General features: G+C 47.8%; 1 protein-coding gene across 1 annotated transcript in view; it reads right to left on the bottom strand.

Moving 5' to 3' along the window:
- The window catches only part of MYO7B (myosin VIIB), an 83,934-nt gene that overhangs the window by 33,455 nt on the left and 37,916 nt on the right, over nt 1-12,563 (bottom strand). Inside the window, exons 20-26 of the mRNA XM_045030719.1 lie at nt 12,047-12,131; nt 11,317-11,535; nt 9,906-10,013; nt 8,583-8,762; nt 6,333-6,542; nt 4,919-5,089; nt 1,878-1,958 (exon numbers count right to left, since the gene is read on the bottom strand). Of these exons, the coding sequence (XP_044886654.1) occupies nt 1,878-1,958; nt 4,919-5,089; nt 6,333-6,542; nt 8,583-8,762; nt 9,906-10,013; nt 11,317-11,535; nt 12,047-12,131 (1,054 nt within the window). The remainder of the gene's footprint in view (nt 1-1,877; nt 1,959-4,918; nt 5,090-6,332; nt 6,543-8,582; nt 8,763-9,905; nt 10,014-11,316; nt 11,536-12,046; nt 12,132-12,563) is intronic.

Raw genomic sequence — 12,563 nt, 5'->3', positions numbered from 1 at the left:
TGGTTCTACTTAGCTCTACTGTGACCTTTGGCTCTGCTGTGCAATAGCATGAAGTCCCTGTTGCACTCATATACCGTAGTGATGAGTATTCTATAAACATCTAGATGGATCTATGTTCTGCATCAACTGAGACAGTTATTAAAGAACATATCTGAAGAGCCAAAACTAGAAAGCTACTCCTTCATTTTCAACCACAGAAGCCTTTCCCTCTAGTGCCAAAGCAGAACTTCTCTAGCTGGTGTTAGGGGTAGTCCCTTATCCTTTCAGCACCGGCGGCTCCAGGTACCAGCACGCCAAGCGCGTGCCTGGGGCGGCAAGCCACGGGGAGCGCTCTGCCGGTCGCCGCGAGGGCGGCAGGCAGGTTGCCTTCGGCGGCATGCCTGTGGAGGGTCCGCTGCTCCCGTGGCTTCGGTGGACCTCCCACAGGCTGCCACCGAATTCGCGGGACCGGGGACCTCCCGCAGGCATGCCGCCGAAGGCAGCCTGCCTACCGTACTTGGGGCGGCAAAATACCTAGAGCCGCCCCTGCTTTTCAGTGAACCATGCACTAGCAAGCAGCCGCCTTTCCTCATTCATGAACCCAAAGCCAATGCACTACACTGTTATGTGCTCAGTAGCGCTGGTCATACATTGTGACTGGCCTAAGGACTGCTGTCAGTAGTCATTCTCTTTCAAAGAGCAGTTTGTCTGAATAAGTAAAATGAAACACTAGTATCACCTTCTCATCTGAAGCCTGGACCTGGGGAATGGGCAAATAGAACACAGGACTTTGTATTAGTCATACCAAACTGTGTGTGTCTGGGGGTGGGGGTGGTGTCCTTCCCTTCCAAACAGTGTTAACAGTAAAGTTGGTTGAAATTTTTCAAATGTTTTTCCTTGAAAAAATGGCCTTTTCACAAACAATGACAAATAGTGCAAATAACTTTGGTTTTCTACATTTATTTTTTTATGTGAAGCTTTTCACCACATTTTCTATCAAACATATTATCAACTTTTTTTTCATTTACTGAAAATTGGTAAATGGCAATTTTCAGTAATACCATCGATGCAAATTTCAATTTGAAAAGTGGTGAAAACTGGGTAGGGGTTCATTTTAAACCCTGCAAAATTGACACAATTTGGACATTTTTTATGACAATTGTCATTTTTCAGCCAGCTCTGGTTCAATGTCCTGGTGCAAGAAAGGCCTGTCCTTGCTCTGGAAGGGTAGGACGCTCAGTCTGGAATCTCCCAGTTGCAAGGATTAGAAGAGGCTAAGACATCTGTGAGAGAGAACTGGGGGAGGGATTGTCCTTCAGAGAAGGACTGGAGAAAATCTAAATCAGAAACTGCCCCACATCATTACTCCCGTGGACAAATCTAAATCTTACACCCTGTGTAAGCACAATAGGGCCTGGGGATTGTTCAAAGATACATGAGAGGGAAAGATTTTCCCCACTGAGTGGGAAAGGATGCGCGGTCTCTGCTCTGGAGGAATTGTCTGAGAGGAAGCGGGGAGGACTGTAAGCTGTTGAAGGCAGAATACTCACTGTATCTGTGCAGCACCTAGCACAATGGGGCCCTGAGCGAGGCCTTTAGGCACCCTATATAATACAACTGTTAATTATGCAGGGCTCATTGTGCAGAAGAGCCGCTCTTCAACAGGAGTGGGAAGGGCCGGCAAGGCTGGAGGAAGGGGGACCTGTCAGGACATGAATGACTTCAGTGGCAAGTAGCAGAGCAGGAGTTCCATACACAGGGAACGGCTGGCCCTGGAGCTGCTTGGGGAGAGAGTTCTTAGCCCAGGGGACAGGCAGCCTGTAGTGCCTGTCAGCATGGGGAGGCAGGAGGCCTGGCAAAGATACTTGGAGAAAGCTATATCGGTATCTGCCTCTTACCTTTCCTGTCAGCTTCGAGGAACGTTTCAGCTTCACAGAGGAGACCCCCTTGGAGACTCTGTTATTCCTTCTGTAGGCTTCCTAAAATAGACATGGTCATGACAGAAAACTAGTTCAATGCCCAGAGTGCAGTAGAGACCAGTGAATTAAGGAATGGCAAACAGGGAAAGAAATGCTGAACTATGTGACGGTAGTCATCAACCAAAGCACCTTCTCTCCAGTGTCAGGAAAGCCTTTGGAGTGACAGCTTTCTGACAATGTTATCGAGAAATACTGCCAGAATCTTAGCTGGTGTCAATTGACTTCAGTGGAGCTATACTGATTTGTGTCAGCTGAGGACTTGAGCTATTGTGTTTCATTCTTTCTGTACTCTACTGGGCCTATGTGATTTTTTTTTAAAAGAATAGAAAAGTATTAGTATCTTGTGAGTGCAGTAGTTCTTCAGCAATCCATTCAACTGTTCACACACAGGAATTCAGGTACAATGGCTCAGTCTGAAAAATCCAGGCAACATTCTTAGGAGCAGCCATTCAGGGTGCGATTTTTCAGAAGTGGTCAGCATTGGCCTAACTCTGCTCCCATTGGGAGTTTTACCATTGACTTCAAAAGTAGAACAAGTTATGCTAGGGCTTGACTTTTGAAATCCCATGAGCCTCCACCATCTTCTTCACAGTATTTTAAACTGTCTATTGAACAATGGAAGTAGACTGTGTCTTTGTCAGGACTCTGCCACCCTGATGAACTCTGAACTAGTTTTGAGGCAAAAATCAGGATGATTTACATTGCAGGGTATCTGCATCATTAACTCTAGTTCTCTGTGAGCACAGCCAGTCCCGGATTCATTCCCCAACCAGGCTGAAACCTCCCATTTGCTCCATTCCCCTAGGGGAGGCTTCCAAGGACTATGTTAAATGCAAGACCCTCTTTGACCCTGGGATAGGGTGTACAAAACCCACACTAGATGGGAAGGAGTTAATGAGAGCATGTGGGCTCAATTAGCCCTGTCCCACTTCACCTGGGAGCAGTGCCAAGCCTGGATGGAGGAGTTAAAAGAGACAGCCCAATTCAGTCAGGAGCTGGCTGGGAAGAGAAGAGGGCCTTTTGTGCTAAGCCCTTGAAAGAAGGCCTGGTGGGGCCAGAGCCTATCCCAGGACTGCCTGAAGGAAGGCCTGGCTGGGGCTGGAAGGTGACTGATGCTGCTAGGCATCAGAGCCTCCCTAGGGGCAGGTAGGCCTGGCAAGGGATTCTTACATATATCTTGTTCCTCACAACTATGGGGCTTTTCCTTTTGGGATCTGCAGAGGAGGGGCTGGTAGAATGGCCTAGAGGCAGGCTGTGGGAGGAAGCAGCCCAGGCAGGAAGCAATGGGTCTGAATAGGAAGACCTGATGTTTATTACAGGGTCCCAGGGCTGGAGCCCAGAGTAGAGGGAGAGCCTGGGTTCTCCACCCTGACAAAGGTAGTGTGGGGAGGCCCTGGAGATAAAGAAAGGAACTGACTCAAGTCTGTAGTCAGGCTGAAAACCTGGCATGAAGCTGCTGGGCTGTAGACATTCAGGACTCTGTTTACCCCAAAAGGGGTGGGACCATATCAGACCCCACCAGAGGGCTGAGTGGTGAGAAGAGAGGGGCACCAGCTGAGGAGTGCCTGCTGTGCCACGATGGGATGCACCAGCAGGAAGCCTACCCATTGACAGATCCCTGATTGGTCCCCTTGGGCTCCAACTAAGCACTGCTAGCAGCATGATTTCGCTTAGCCATAATTAAAGGCACAAGTCAGGATCCTACAGGAACACAAAGAGGAAGTTACGGTCAACAGCCCTTACTTCTGTCACTTGTAGGTCACCAAAGGTTCGTCTAAGTGCTTAGACATTACTCTGATGTGTGCTATAGAACAGTGGTTCTCAACCAGGGGTAAGCAGAGTTCTTCCAGGGGGTACATCAACTCATCTAGATATTTGCTTAATTTTACAACAGGTTACATAAAAAGCACTAGCGAAGTCAGTACAAACTAAAATGTCATACAGTGGCTTGTTTATAGTGTTCTATATATTATATGCTGAAATGCAAGTACAATATTTATATTGCAATTGATTTATAATTATATGGTAAAAAATTTCAGTAATAGTGTGGCTGTGACATTTGTGTTTTTATGCCTGATTTTGTAAACAAGTAGTTTTTAAATGAGGCGAAACTTTGGGGTAAGCAAGACAAAGCAGACTCCCGAAAGGGATACAGTCATCTGGATAGGCTGAGAGCCACTTCTGTAGAAAACCTTACAACAGATAATTCCTTATGCAGAGCAGATCACAACTGCTGAGCCCACACTTCTCCTGTAGGGCACTAGCATGAGCTGCTCTTTTCATCTGTGAGGGCAAGAGTGCTAACACCCAGTAATGCTGAAGCCACCTTCGATTCAAGAAAAAAAAAGCTTATTGGTTGTTCTCCACTTGCATTGCCTGTGCGGGGCCATACTGTAGGTGCCACTCGCAGAGGTCCAATATGACTCCTACAGGAGGGTTCTCTAGAGACAGGCTCAAGATGGAGAAAAAGGCTGTTTCCAGCTACAACCACTTGGGAAGAAGTAAAATTACAATAACTAGTTAAAAAATTCTAAGATGCTATTAAAACTGTTAGTAAAAATATTCTAAGTCGTCTCTTTAAACACTGGGTCAGATTTTCAGGTGTTCAGTCCATTGGGTGCAAAGTTCTTTTGAAAACCTGGCCATCCACATCACAGTGAGGATTCTGAATACTTGAAAATCTGGCCATTAATGCATAGGGGTTGTCTCAAATTGAGGCTCTCCACTCAGCAGGCAGAGTGTTTAAGCCCTGCTACTGGTATGTGAATGTTTTCACCCTGGCTGCCAGAACCGGCTGCAGTTTCCTCCAGCGAGGCTGGCTCTCCCCCGAGAAGGCTATTGGTATGTGTTAAATGCAGGAGTGCTAAAGCCTTCAAGTGTTCCTTTGCGTCTCTCACCCCTCAGAGCAGCAGCACGATAGCGGAGGGAAGAGTCTGAAAACAAAGGCTTCTCCCTCTTACCAGTTCTGGAGTGTTGTTGCCCATTAGCTGGACCTGGCTTTTCTTGCCAAGTGTGTCATAGATTTGCGTCATCACAGAGCTGCTCTTGCTGTTGGTGTTCTTAGCAAACATTACTGGCTCCGGGAGTTCGCCCATGAACCGCAGGATGATATTCCACACGGCCAAGGAAGCCTGAAAGGCAGGAGACCAATGCGGAGTCAGACAGGGATGGAGAACTCCAGGCTCCCCAATGCTCACAGAGAGCCACATACGGGTAGGACTTCTCGCTTCCCCCATCCACTGTTCAGGCAAGTAAAATCCTGTGCTCCATATCATTCACATGGGAAGTTTCCATAGACCCTCATGTCATATATGAGCAATATTCATGTATCCCCAATGCAGAGAGGATGGCGTGTGAAGCTTCAGGTGGCTCTGGTGGGAACATTAGGTCTGGTCGACAGTAGGAAATTAGGTGGATATAACTACCTTGCTCAGGGATGGGACAAATCCACACCCCTGAGCGATGCAGTTAAACCAACCTAACTGCCAGTGGAGACAGTTCTCCCCTCGACCTAACTCCCACCTCTCAGGAGAACCCCTCCCATCAGACTAGGTAGTGTCTTCACTGAAGTGCTACAGCGGTGCTGCTGCAGCGTTTAAGTGTAGACAAGCTGTTAGACCAGCTGTATTACCGCTAAAGCCCTCAGACAGCTGCTGTTGTGAGGCAGTTTTTTTTAATATTGGGGATGGTGCAGGATGGGGCTGGCGAGTGGTACAGAAATATTAGCTGAGCCGGAGTCTGAACTTACTCAGTGATTGGCAGCCAGCATTCAGCTTTCCCAAGAGCCCTTAGGACCCAAACCTGCAAGGGAGTGACATCAAATCTCTTGCAGGACGGGGACCTTGGTTTTCTAAGGCTGCCCTGTGCTAAATGAGGGAATCCCAGAACTCCTCATCCCTCAGTAGGAACAGCAACAGCAGGATGATGGGAAGGCATGGACCTCCACTCCCCCTCAACTTCACCTCAAAAACCAGAAGCCTCAACAGCAGTTTGGCAAAAGGGTGAGCCGAAAGCCCCTTCTTTCCCACCCCCACCCTGAGCAGGAGTGGCTGGGGCCAGCTCCCAGAGTCTTTTCCTTGGTAGAATAAAGGTGGAGAAATGATTACATCAGGGCCTCTTGTGTCAGCTGAGTGAGTGAGTGGCAGGGCTCTCTCCTGTGCAGCCAGTGCTGGGCTGTGGGCAGCACCTGCCAGCAGGAAGCAAAGACTCGCAGGTGAGTAGCCTCCAGGGAACATGGAAATTACTAGTTCCATTGTAGTGCTCAGGAGTATCTCTGGCTCTAGAGTTTCCCCTGCCCACAGGCCCTGGTCAGGGAACAACAGGCCTGTTGGAGGAGAGGAAAGGCAGGCAGGGGCACTCAAGGAAGGAACATACCAGGATATCATCTTTCTCATCATGGTAGAGCAGCGGGTGACGCAGCGGCCTCCGGATGTGCGTGTGCGTAGAGGATCCTTGGAAGTAAGTGGCTGCAAACTTTGGAAACGTGTACTCCACTAGGTCATCGACTTCCTCTTCTAGCTCCATGCTCATGGGAATCATGTCCAGGTCCACCTCATCCAGCTTGCCTGCCTTTGCTTCCAGGTCCTGTACAGAACACAGACAAGAGCCCCTTTCTTTTCTCCTCATGTCCTGTACAGTTATTTTCTGCCTCCTGGCTTTGCCAGAAACAGCCCTTGGGGTCCCAGCCAGGTGGATCTCAGTTAATATCAGTGCTCCTTCCATCCACCAGCAGTAGGCACTGGGAGTTGTGCCTGTCCTGCTCTTGGAGATTTAACTATCACTAAGTGCATTCAGCCTGAGATCCCAGCTGACCTGGGAACATTATGGTGTCTGCTCATTGAGAAAGCCAGGCTCTATTTCATTATCCGATCATTCCTGCTAGCCCTCACTACACACTGACCTACAGAGAGATTTATCTGCTCATTCTAATCCACCTGCCTCCTCCCACTCCATTCCACCGGGACCACAGACCCCTTCTGCAACTCCCAAGTCTTTCCTCTGTTCCCTGTACTTCTGCAGTGTTAGAGACTCAGGCTTGCGGCAGTGTCATACATGGTTCAGTGCTGCAGCTTTCAGAACCCTACATTTCTTAATGTCATGAAGGTAAAGCACTTGAGGTATCTCCAAAACAATGCACCCCAAGCATGCTTCATTCAGACTGGTGACCTAAGGCGGTTGGTGCAGCTAATACTGGAGTCTTCCATCACTCATCAGAAACCTGGAAGCCCCATCCTCTGAAATGAATGGCAATGACCCCAAATTACTTTATCCTGGGGAATCAGCTGACTGGGTACTTGGCAACTGATGGGTCCTGGCAGAGCTAACCCCAAGGAAGCCAAGGGAGGGGATGCTAAGAAAGCATGTTGGAAGAAGGACCTCCCAGCACTAAACCCTCCCAAGTGACTGCACTTCCTCAAGTCCTCCTGATGTTTCCTCTTGCAGAGATGAAATTGGCTTTCTTGAGGCAGAGGATGCTCAGCAGAAGACTGGACCTAACCTCAACAATGCTGCAGAAATAGGGACTTCAAAGCACAGTCCGGCATCCCAGCAACAAGCAGATTTGTCAACAAAATGCTGGGGAGAGAGTCCTGTGCCTGTTAAGTAGGACTTAGGGCTTGCCTGCACTTAACACACTACAGCAGCATAGCTGTGCCACTCTAGCACCTCCGTATAGACACCACCTATGCCAGTAGGAGGGGTTCTCCCTTGGCATAGCTAATCCACCAACCCGAGAGGTAGTAGCTAGGTCAGGGGAAGCGCTGTCTACCCGGGGATTTCAGTTGGCTTAACACCACCTCTCAGGGGTGTGACCGATGTAGTTAAACCAACCTAATTTTCTAATATAGACCAGGCCTTAGCTTTCCTTGGTGTGGCTGGAAGTATCCTTTGCAACTTCTCCCTGGACCTGACAGCTCAAGATGATATCCAGGAGCAGATCCCATGTCCTGCCAAATTACATTCCTTTCCAAGGCAACAAACTGTCAAGCTGGAGAGGCTCCAAGGCATGTCTCACTGGCCATGGATAATATGCTGGCCATTTCTGGAACATCCTCCCCACGACCTAGGTACTGTGTGCAAAACAAGATCTGCCTCCAGATAAAACACTAACTGATGCTGTCACACAGGCTACATAGCTCTATATATCAGGACCACTCTCTTCCTCACTCTCGTTTTCAAACAGAAAGCTACTGAAGCCACAAGAAATGCATGCATGTACTGTAAAAGACTAACAAGAAAATTACAGACAGAGAAACGGGCCCTGGAAGCACAACAAATGAGACTAACACAGAATGAAGAGGCTGGCCTGGGTTTTCTGGGGTTTGCCAGAGGAAAGGAACTGGCGCTATGTGACCTCAGGAGGCACAGAGCTCTCAAGCCCTGTACGAGACAAAAGCTTATGCTTATTGAGCTACTAATGAGCTTCCCCAGGATGCCAAGTGCATGAGATCATGTGACTCAAGGGGGTGGATCCACTTAACTCTTCTCTTCTGGTCTCTTTCAGTGCTCATGTTTTCACCTTATAGAAGCTGGTTGAGCCAAATTTATCCTTGGTGCAACTTCAGCAAAGTCAAGGACATTACACCAGGCATGAATTTGGCCCATCATGTCTTTGCTGCTCTTTACCTCAAATCCCAGAGGAGCCTGCCCTTCTTGGCCTCCAATCACAGTAGGCAGAAAACCAAACACTTTATCCACCATTTCTTGATCGCTGATAGCATCATAAAGTGGTGGTTTGTTGGAGAGAGCATTGTGTTTTCTTTGCTTCTCCTCCTCCTCCTCCCTCTCCAGCATAGCCAGGTGCTCCTTTAAACACACAAAAGACACATTAAGGTTAACTAGAAGCGTGTTTAGCTAGAACTAAAGGCTTATCTAGACTAGGGACATTTACACTGATGTAACTACATAGATGTAGTTTGACCAGTGCAAACTCCCAATGTAGACACAATGCACCAGCGGAGAATGGTGCTTGTACTGGTGAGTCACATTGGAGTCTGCACTGGAGAGCTACATCCAGGATCGACACAGCCTAGGATATAAAAAATAATTAAAGTAATGCTAGAAGTGGGGCATAAAGCCAAAACTAACAGCGGTCTGACTCTGATCCCACTCACAATGGGATAATTCAGGAGTTAGTGATCCACACCAATCTAATAAATGAACATTTAAGTGAAATCAGAATTGGGCGCAACATTTTTCTCTTCTCCAACTTCACAAAAAAGTCACTTTTGTTTTTGCAGTTGTAGAAGGCCACAAAGTCCACAGCTTCCCATGTTTCCACCTGTTCCTGTAAACAGCAAAGCTTCTGTGTGTGTGTGTCGGGGGGGAGGAATAGTTTCAGCTACCAAATGACCAACAGATTATATTGAATGGATTATGGGACATTACAAAAGAAAATGTCAGAAAGTCAGTTCTCCTTCACTTACTGATGTGTAATAGCTGATGAGATAAGAAACTAAGCCCAAGATTCTAAAAACTGGAAGTCTAAAGTCATACCTGACTGTCGGTGCTCGTTAATTAGTTTCATTTTAAATCTTAGCCTAAAAACAATGCAGCTGTAAGGGGCAGTGGTGTTAATAGCTGCTACAGGGAAAGCACAGAATCCCAAACTCTTAAGAGAAGAGTGTGACTTTAAATATTTGGTAACGCATTGACATGGGCAGTCTGGGCAAATGTGCCAGTACATTGCTGCAGATAGACTGGCATGAGCAATCTGGGGAAATGTGCAGGCAGATAAGCACGTCTGACTTGCTTGCACAGTTCTTACTTTGCAAACCCAAGCAGGGTCACAACTGTACCTGCATGTTGTTACTTTTTGAAAATGCAGCCCGATGCATATATGTGTGTGTGGATAGTTAAGCAAGTCCATGCGTGTGTGTTTGGTGGGGTGGCGTGTCCGTGAGCACACACGAGAACTCTTCATTCATCCCTCCAAATCCTGACTCCTACCTTTTCGAGCTTCATGGCTTCTTGTTTTGCTCTCATTGGCCCGATGATTTGGATGAGGCGCTTCTCCTCTTCTAAGCATAGCCTTCTGGCTTCTAGTCTATGCTGGTGCTGCAGGGAACAGGAACACTCTATGACCATCTCCACCCTGCTTTGCTGGCTACATTCTGCCATCAGCTGGGAAGCAGGGGTGGCTGCCACACCAAGATTTTAGTAATAGCCCTCAGTGGCTGCTCAGCTGTAGATTGGCTGTCTTTAGCAACAGGGCCCATATAAACGTGCACTATTTGGATGTAAGAAAACTATTTCAGAGGAGAACTTTTGCCTTTGGAATTCTTTAGTTTGAAAAGGGGCAGATATTCAAATGAAAGAAATGCCCAGGAGGTTAACCAGGGCTCCTCCACAAGGCTCTTGCTGTCCTCTGTAAGAGGCAAGTACTGAAGGTGCATTTGGCCACCCCACCCCCTTTACACATTTTTGTAAGGACGTCCCTGACAGGTAAGAGAAAGTGCACTGACTTTATGAGTCCACTCGAAGCCTGAACACTTTCTCCAGGCAGGGTGTGGGGAAGGGGTTGCCCTGATGATCTTGCTTGGGAATAAGTGAGAGAAGGAAGAAGAGAAAACCCCAAATCTTTCCCTCTAGGTATGCACTTGGCCCTTGGCAAGTAGCAGCGGCTGAATGAAGGAACTGGAGGAGCGTGGAAGCCCAGCTCCTAGCTATGTATATGACATTTGATAATAAGCATGTTGGAAGAGCCATAGACAGACAGGCAGACAATCTTTGTTGTGTTTCTACAGTGCCTAGCACAATGGGAACCTGGCCCGTGACTGGATGCCAAGTTGCTATTGAAATACGAATAATAACTGAGGAGTTTTGTCCATGAGTATCTCTCATTCTGGAATGCAATACAGTCTGATTTCCATAAGAGACCATATCAGGCCCTGTTATAGAAACGGATTTACCTTTTCAGAAGTTACTGGACCATAGTATCATATAAGATATTTTCCTCCTCCCTCCATGCCTCCCACACAGAAATATTCCTTAACTCTTTGGTTTTTAAAACAAAATGCATTTTATTTTTTTGCAATTTCCCCAAGTGATTTTGTCCCATGTCTGCAAACCCCTAATTTAATAAGCACAGACGACAGACATACATGAGATCTATATGTTAAAGTCCCTGTTCTCATACCCGTCCAGACCCTGGAGAACCATCATCATGCTAACTCTAGGATTCTACACCAAAGAGAACATCCTACAGTCAACTCTATGGTGATGCCTTAAGAACTCATCCGGGGACACTTGTTATCACTATGGGGACTGGCTACCTATAGGAGCTTGCTGCTCCCCATGCTTATCAGAGAATCCTAGAAGCAACGTCATGTTTCAAAGATGGCTGACTGTGCATACATACCTCTCTCTTTATCCTCTGGAAACTCCTACGAGCAAACATACCCCTGGCATACGCCTGTATAATGCCCACAGCCTTCATCTGCTCCGCTGTCTTCTGACGCATCAGGTAACCTCGGCACAGGGCCTGAAACTTAATCACACTGGCCCGGGCTGTTTCGTACTGCTTAGCAAGTTGCCGGCTCTGGAAGAGGGCCTGCAGGCGCTCGAAGCCCATCAGGATCTGCAGCAGGTGGAGAAGAATGAGCTGAAGTGATTAGTCTTGATGCAAACGAGGCCAGGACTGTGTTGGGCTGGACAGAAGATAACAAGTTCTGTAGCTGTCCTGGACAGAGACTCAGGACAACTGACACAGCTACTGGAAGTTACCGCTGGAGTGAATGCTTTATTTCCTGCCAGTGCAGTGCTCTATAAAGTGGGTTTTGAAGATCCCCCTGCATGGCCTATTAAATGTAGGGAATGACATTAATCCCAGGAAACGGAGGGAAGGGGAGAGAGAGAACAGGACTGAAGAGAACTGAATGGAAGAAAATGGCGTTCCTGGGACGAATAAGGGGGCGTGTCTTGGGTTCAACAAGGGTTAAGGTGCTCCAGAGCCCCTGTTGGGCTTAACCCCTCTTCTCCATACACCACCCCTCTGCCCATTCTCTCTCATTGCTGAGCAGCCGCTCCGAACTCCCGCCACATACAGCACAGTAGTCACACACCCTCGAGGCCAGAACCCCTTCACTTACCAGGTGGAAATTCTTCCTGCTGTAATAACCCCTCCATGCTGCCTGCAGCTTCACAGCAGCCTGCCTCTGTTTTAGAAACTGCTTCCTAAAAGCAGATGGGTGAAGAAACAGGTTACTCTGCTAGGCAGTCCTGCCATATTGTATACAACAGACAAGGGTGAGGGGCAGGAATGAAGCAGTGGCTCTCCCCTCTTAGACCATACATAGCCCCTCTTAGCCCCTCTCAGTCACAACATCCTGCCCACCTGCACCCCTTGCTCACAGATGGTAAATCCAGATGAGACCATTCTGATCATGTAGCCTGATCCCTTGCATAGCACCAGTCAGAGATTCACCCTGCTACTCAGCTCTCAGCGCAAGTAAAGCAGCAGAGTGAATTAGACAAGATATCCAAAATCCTGTCACATGCACTCTGAATCCACTTGCTAATGGAGAGGAGAGTCTAAGGAAAGTACCAGAAATCCCTATTGATTGATCCATGATGCTCCAGTAATGTTCTCAGCAATAATTTCCAGGC

The sequence above is a fragment of the Mauremys mutica genome, chromosome 9 (genome assembly GCF_020497125.1).
Source record: "Mauremys mutica isolate MM-2020 ecotype Southern chromosome 9, ASM2049712v1, whole genome shotgun sequence".
NCBI classification, from domain to species: Eukaryota; Metazoa; Chordata; order Testudines; family Geoemydidae; genus Mauremys; species Mauremys mutica.
The sequence above is the reverse complement of the archived record's forward strand: the minus strand, read 5'-3'. Positions and strand labels throughout refer to the sequence as shown.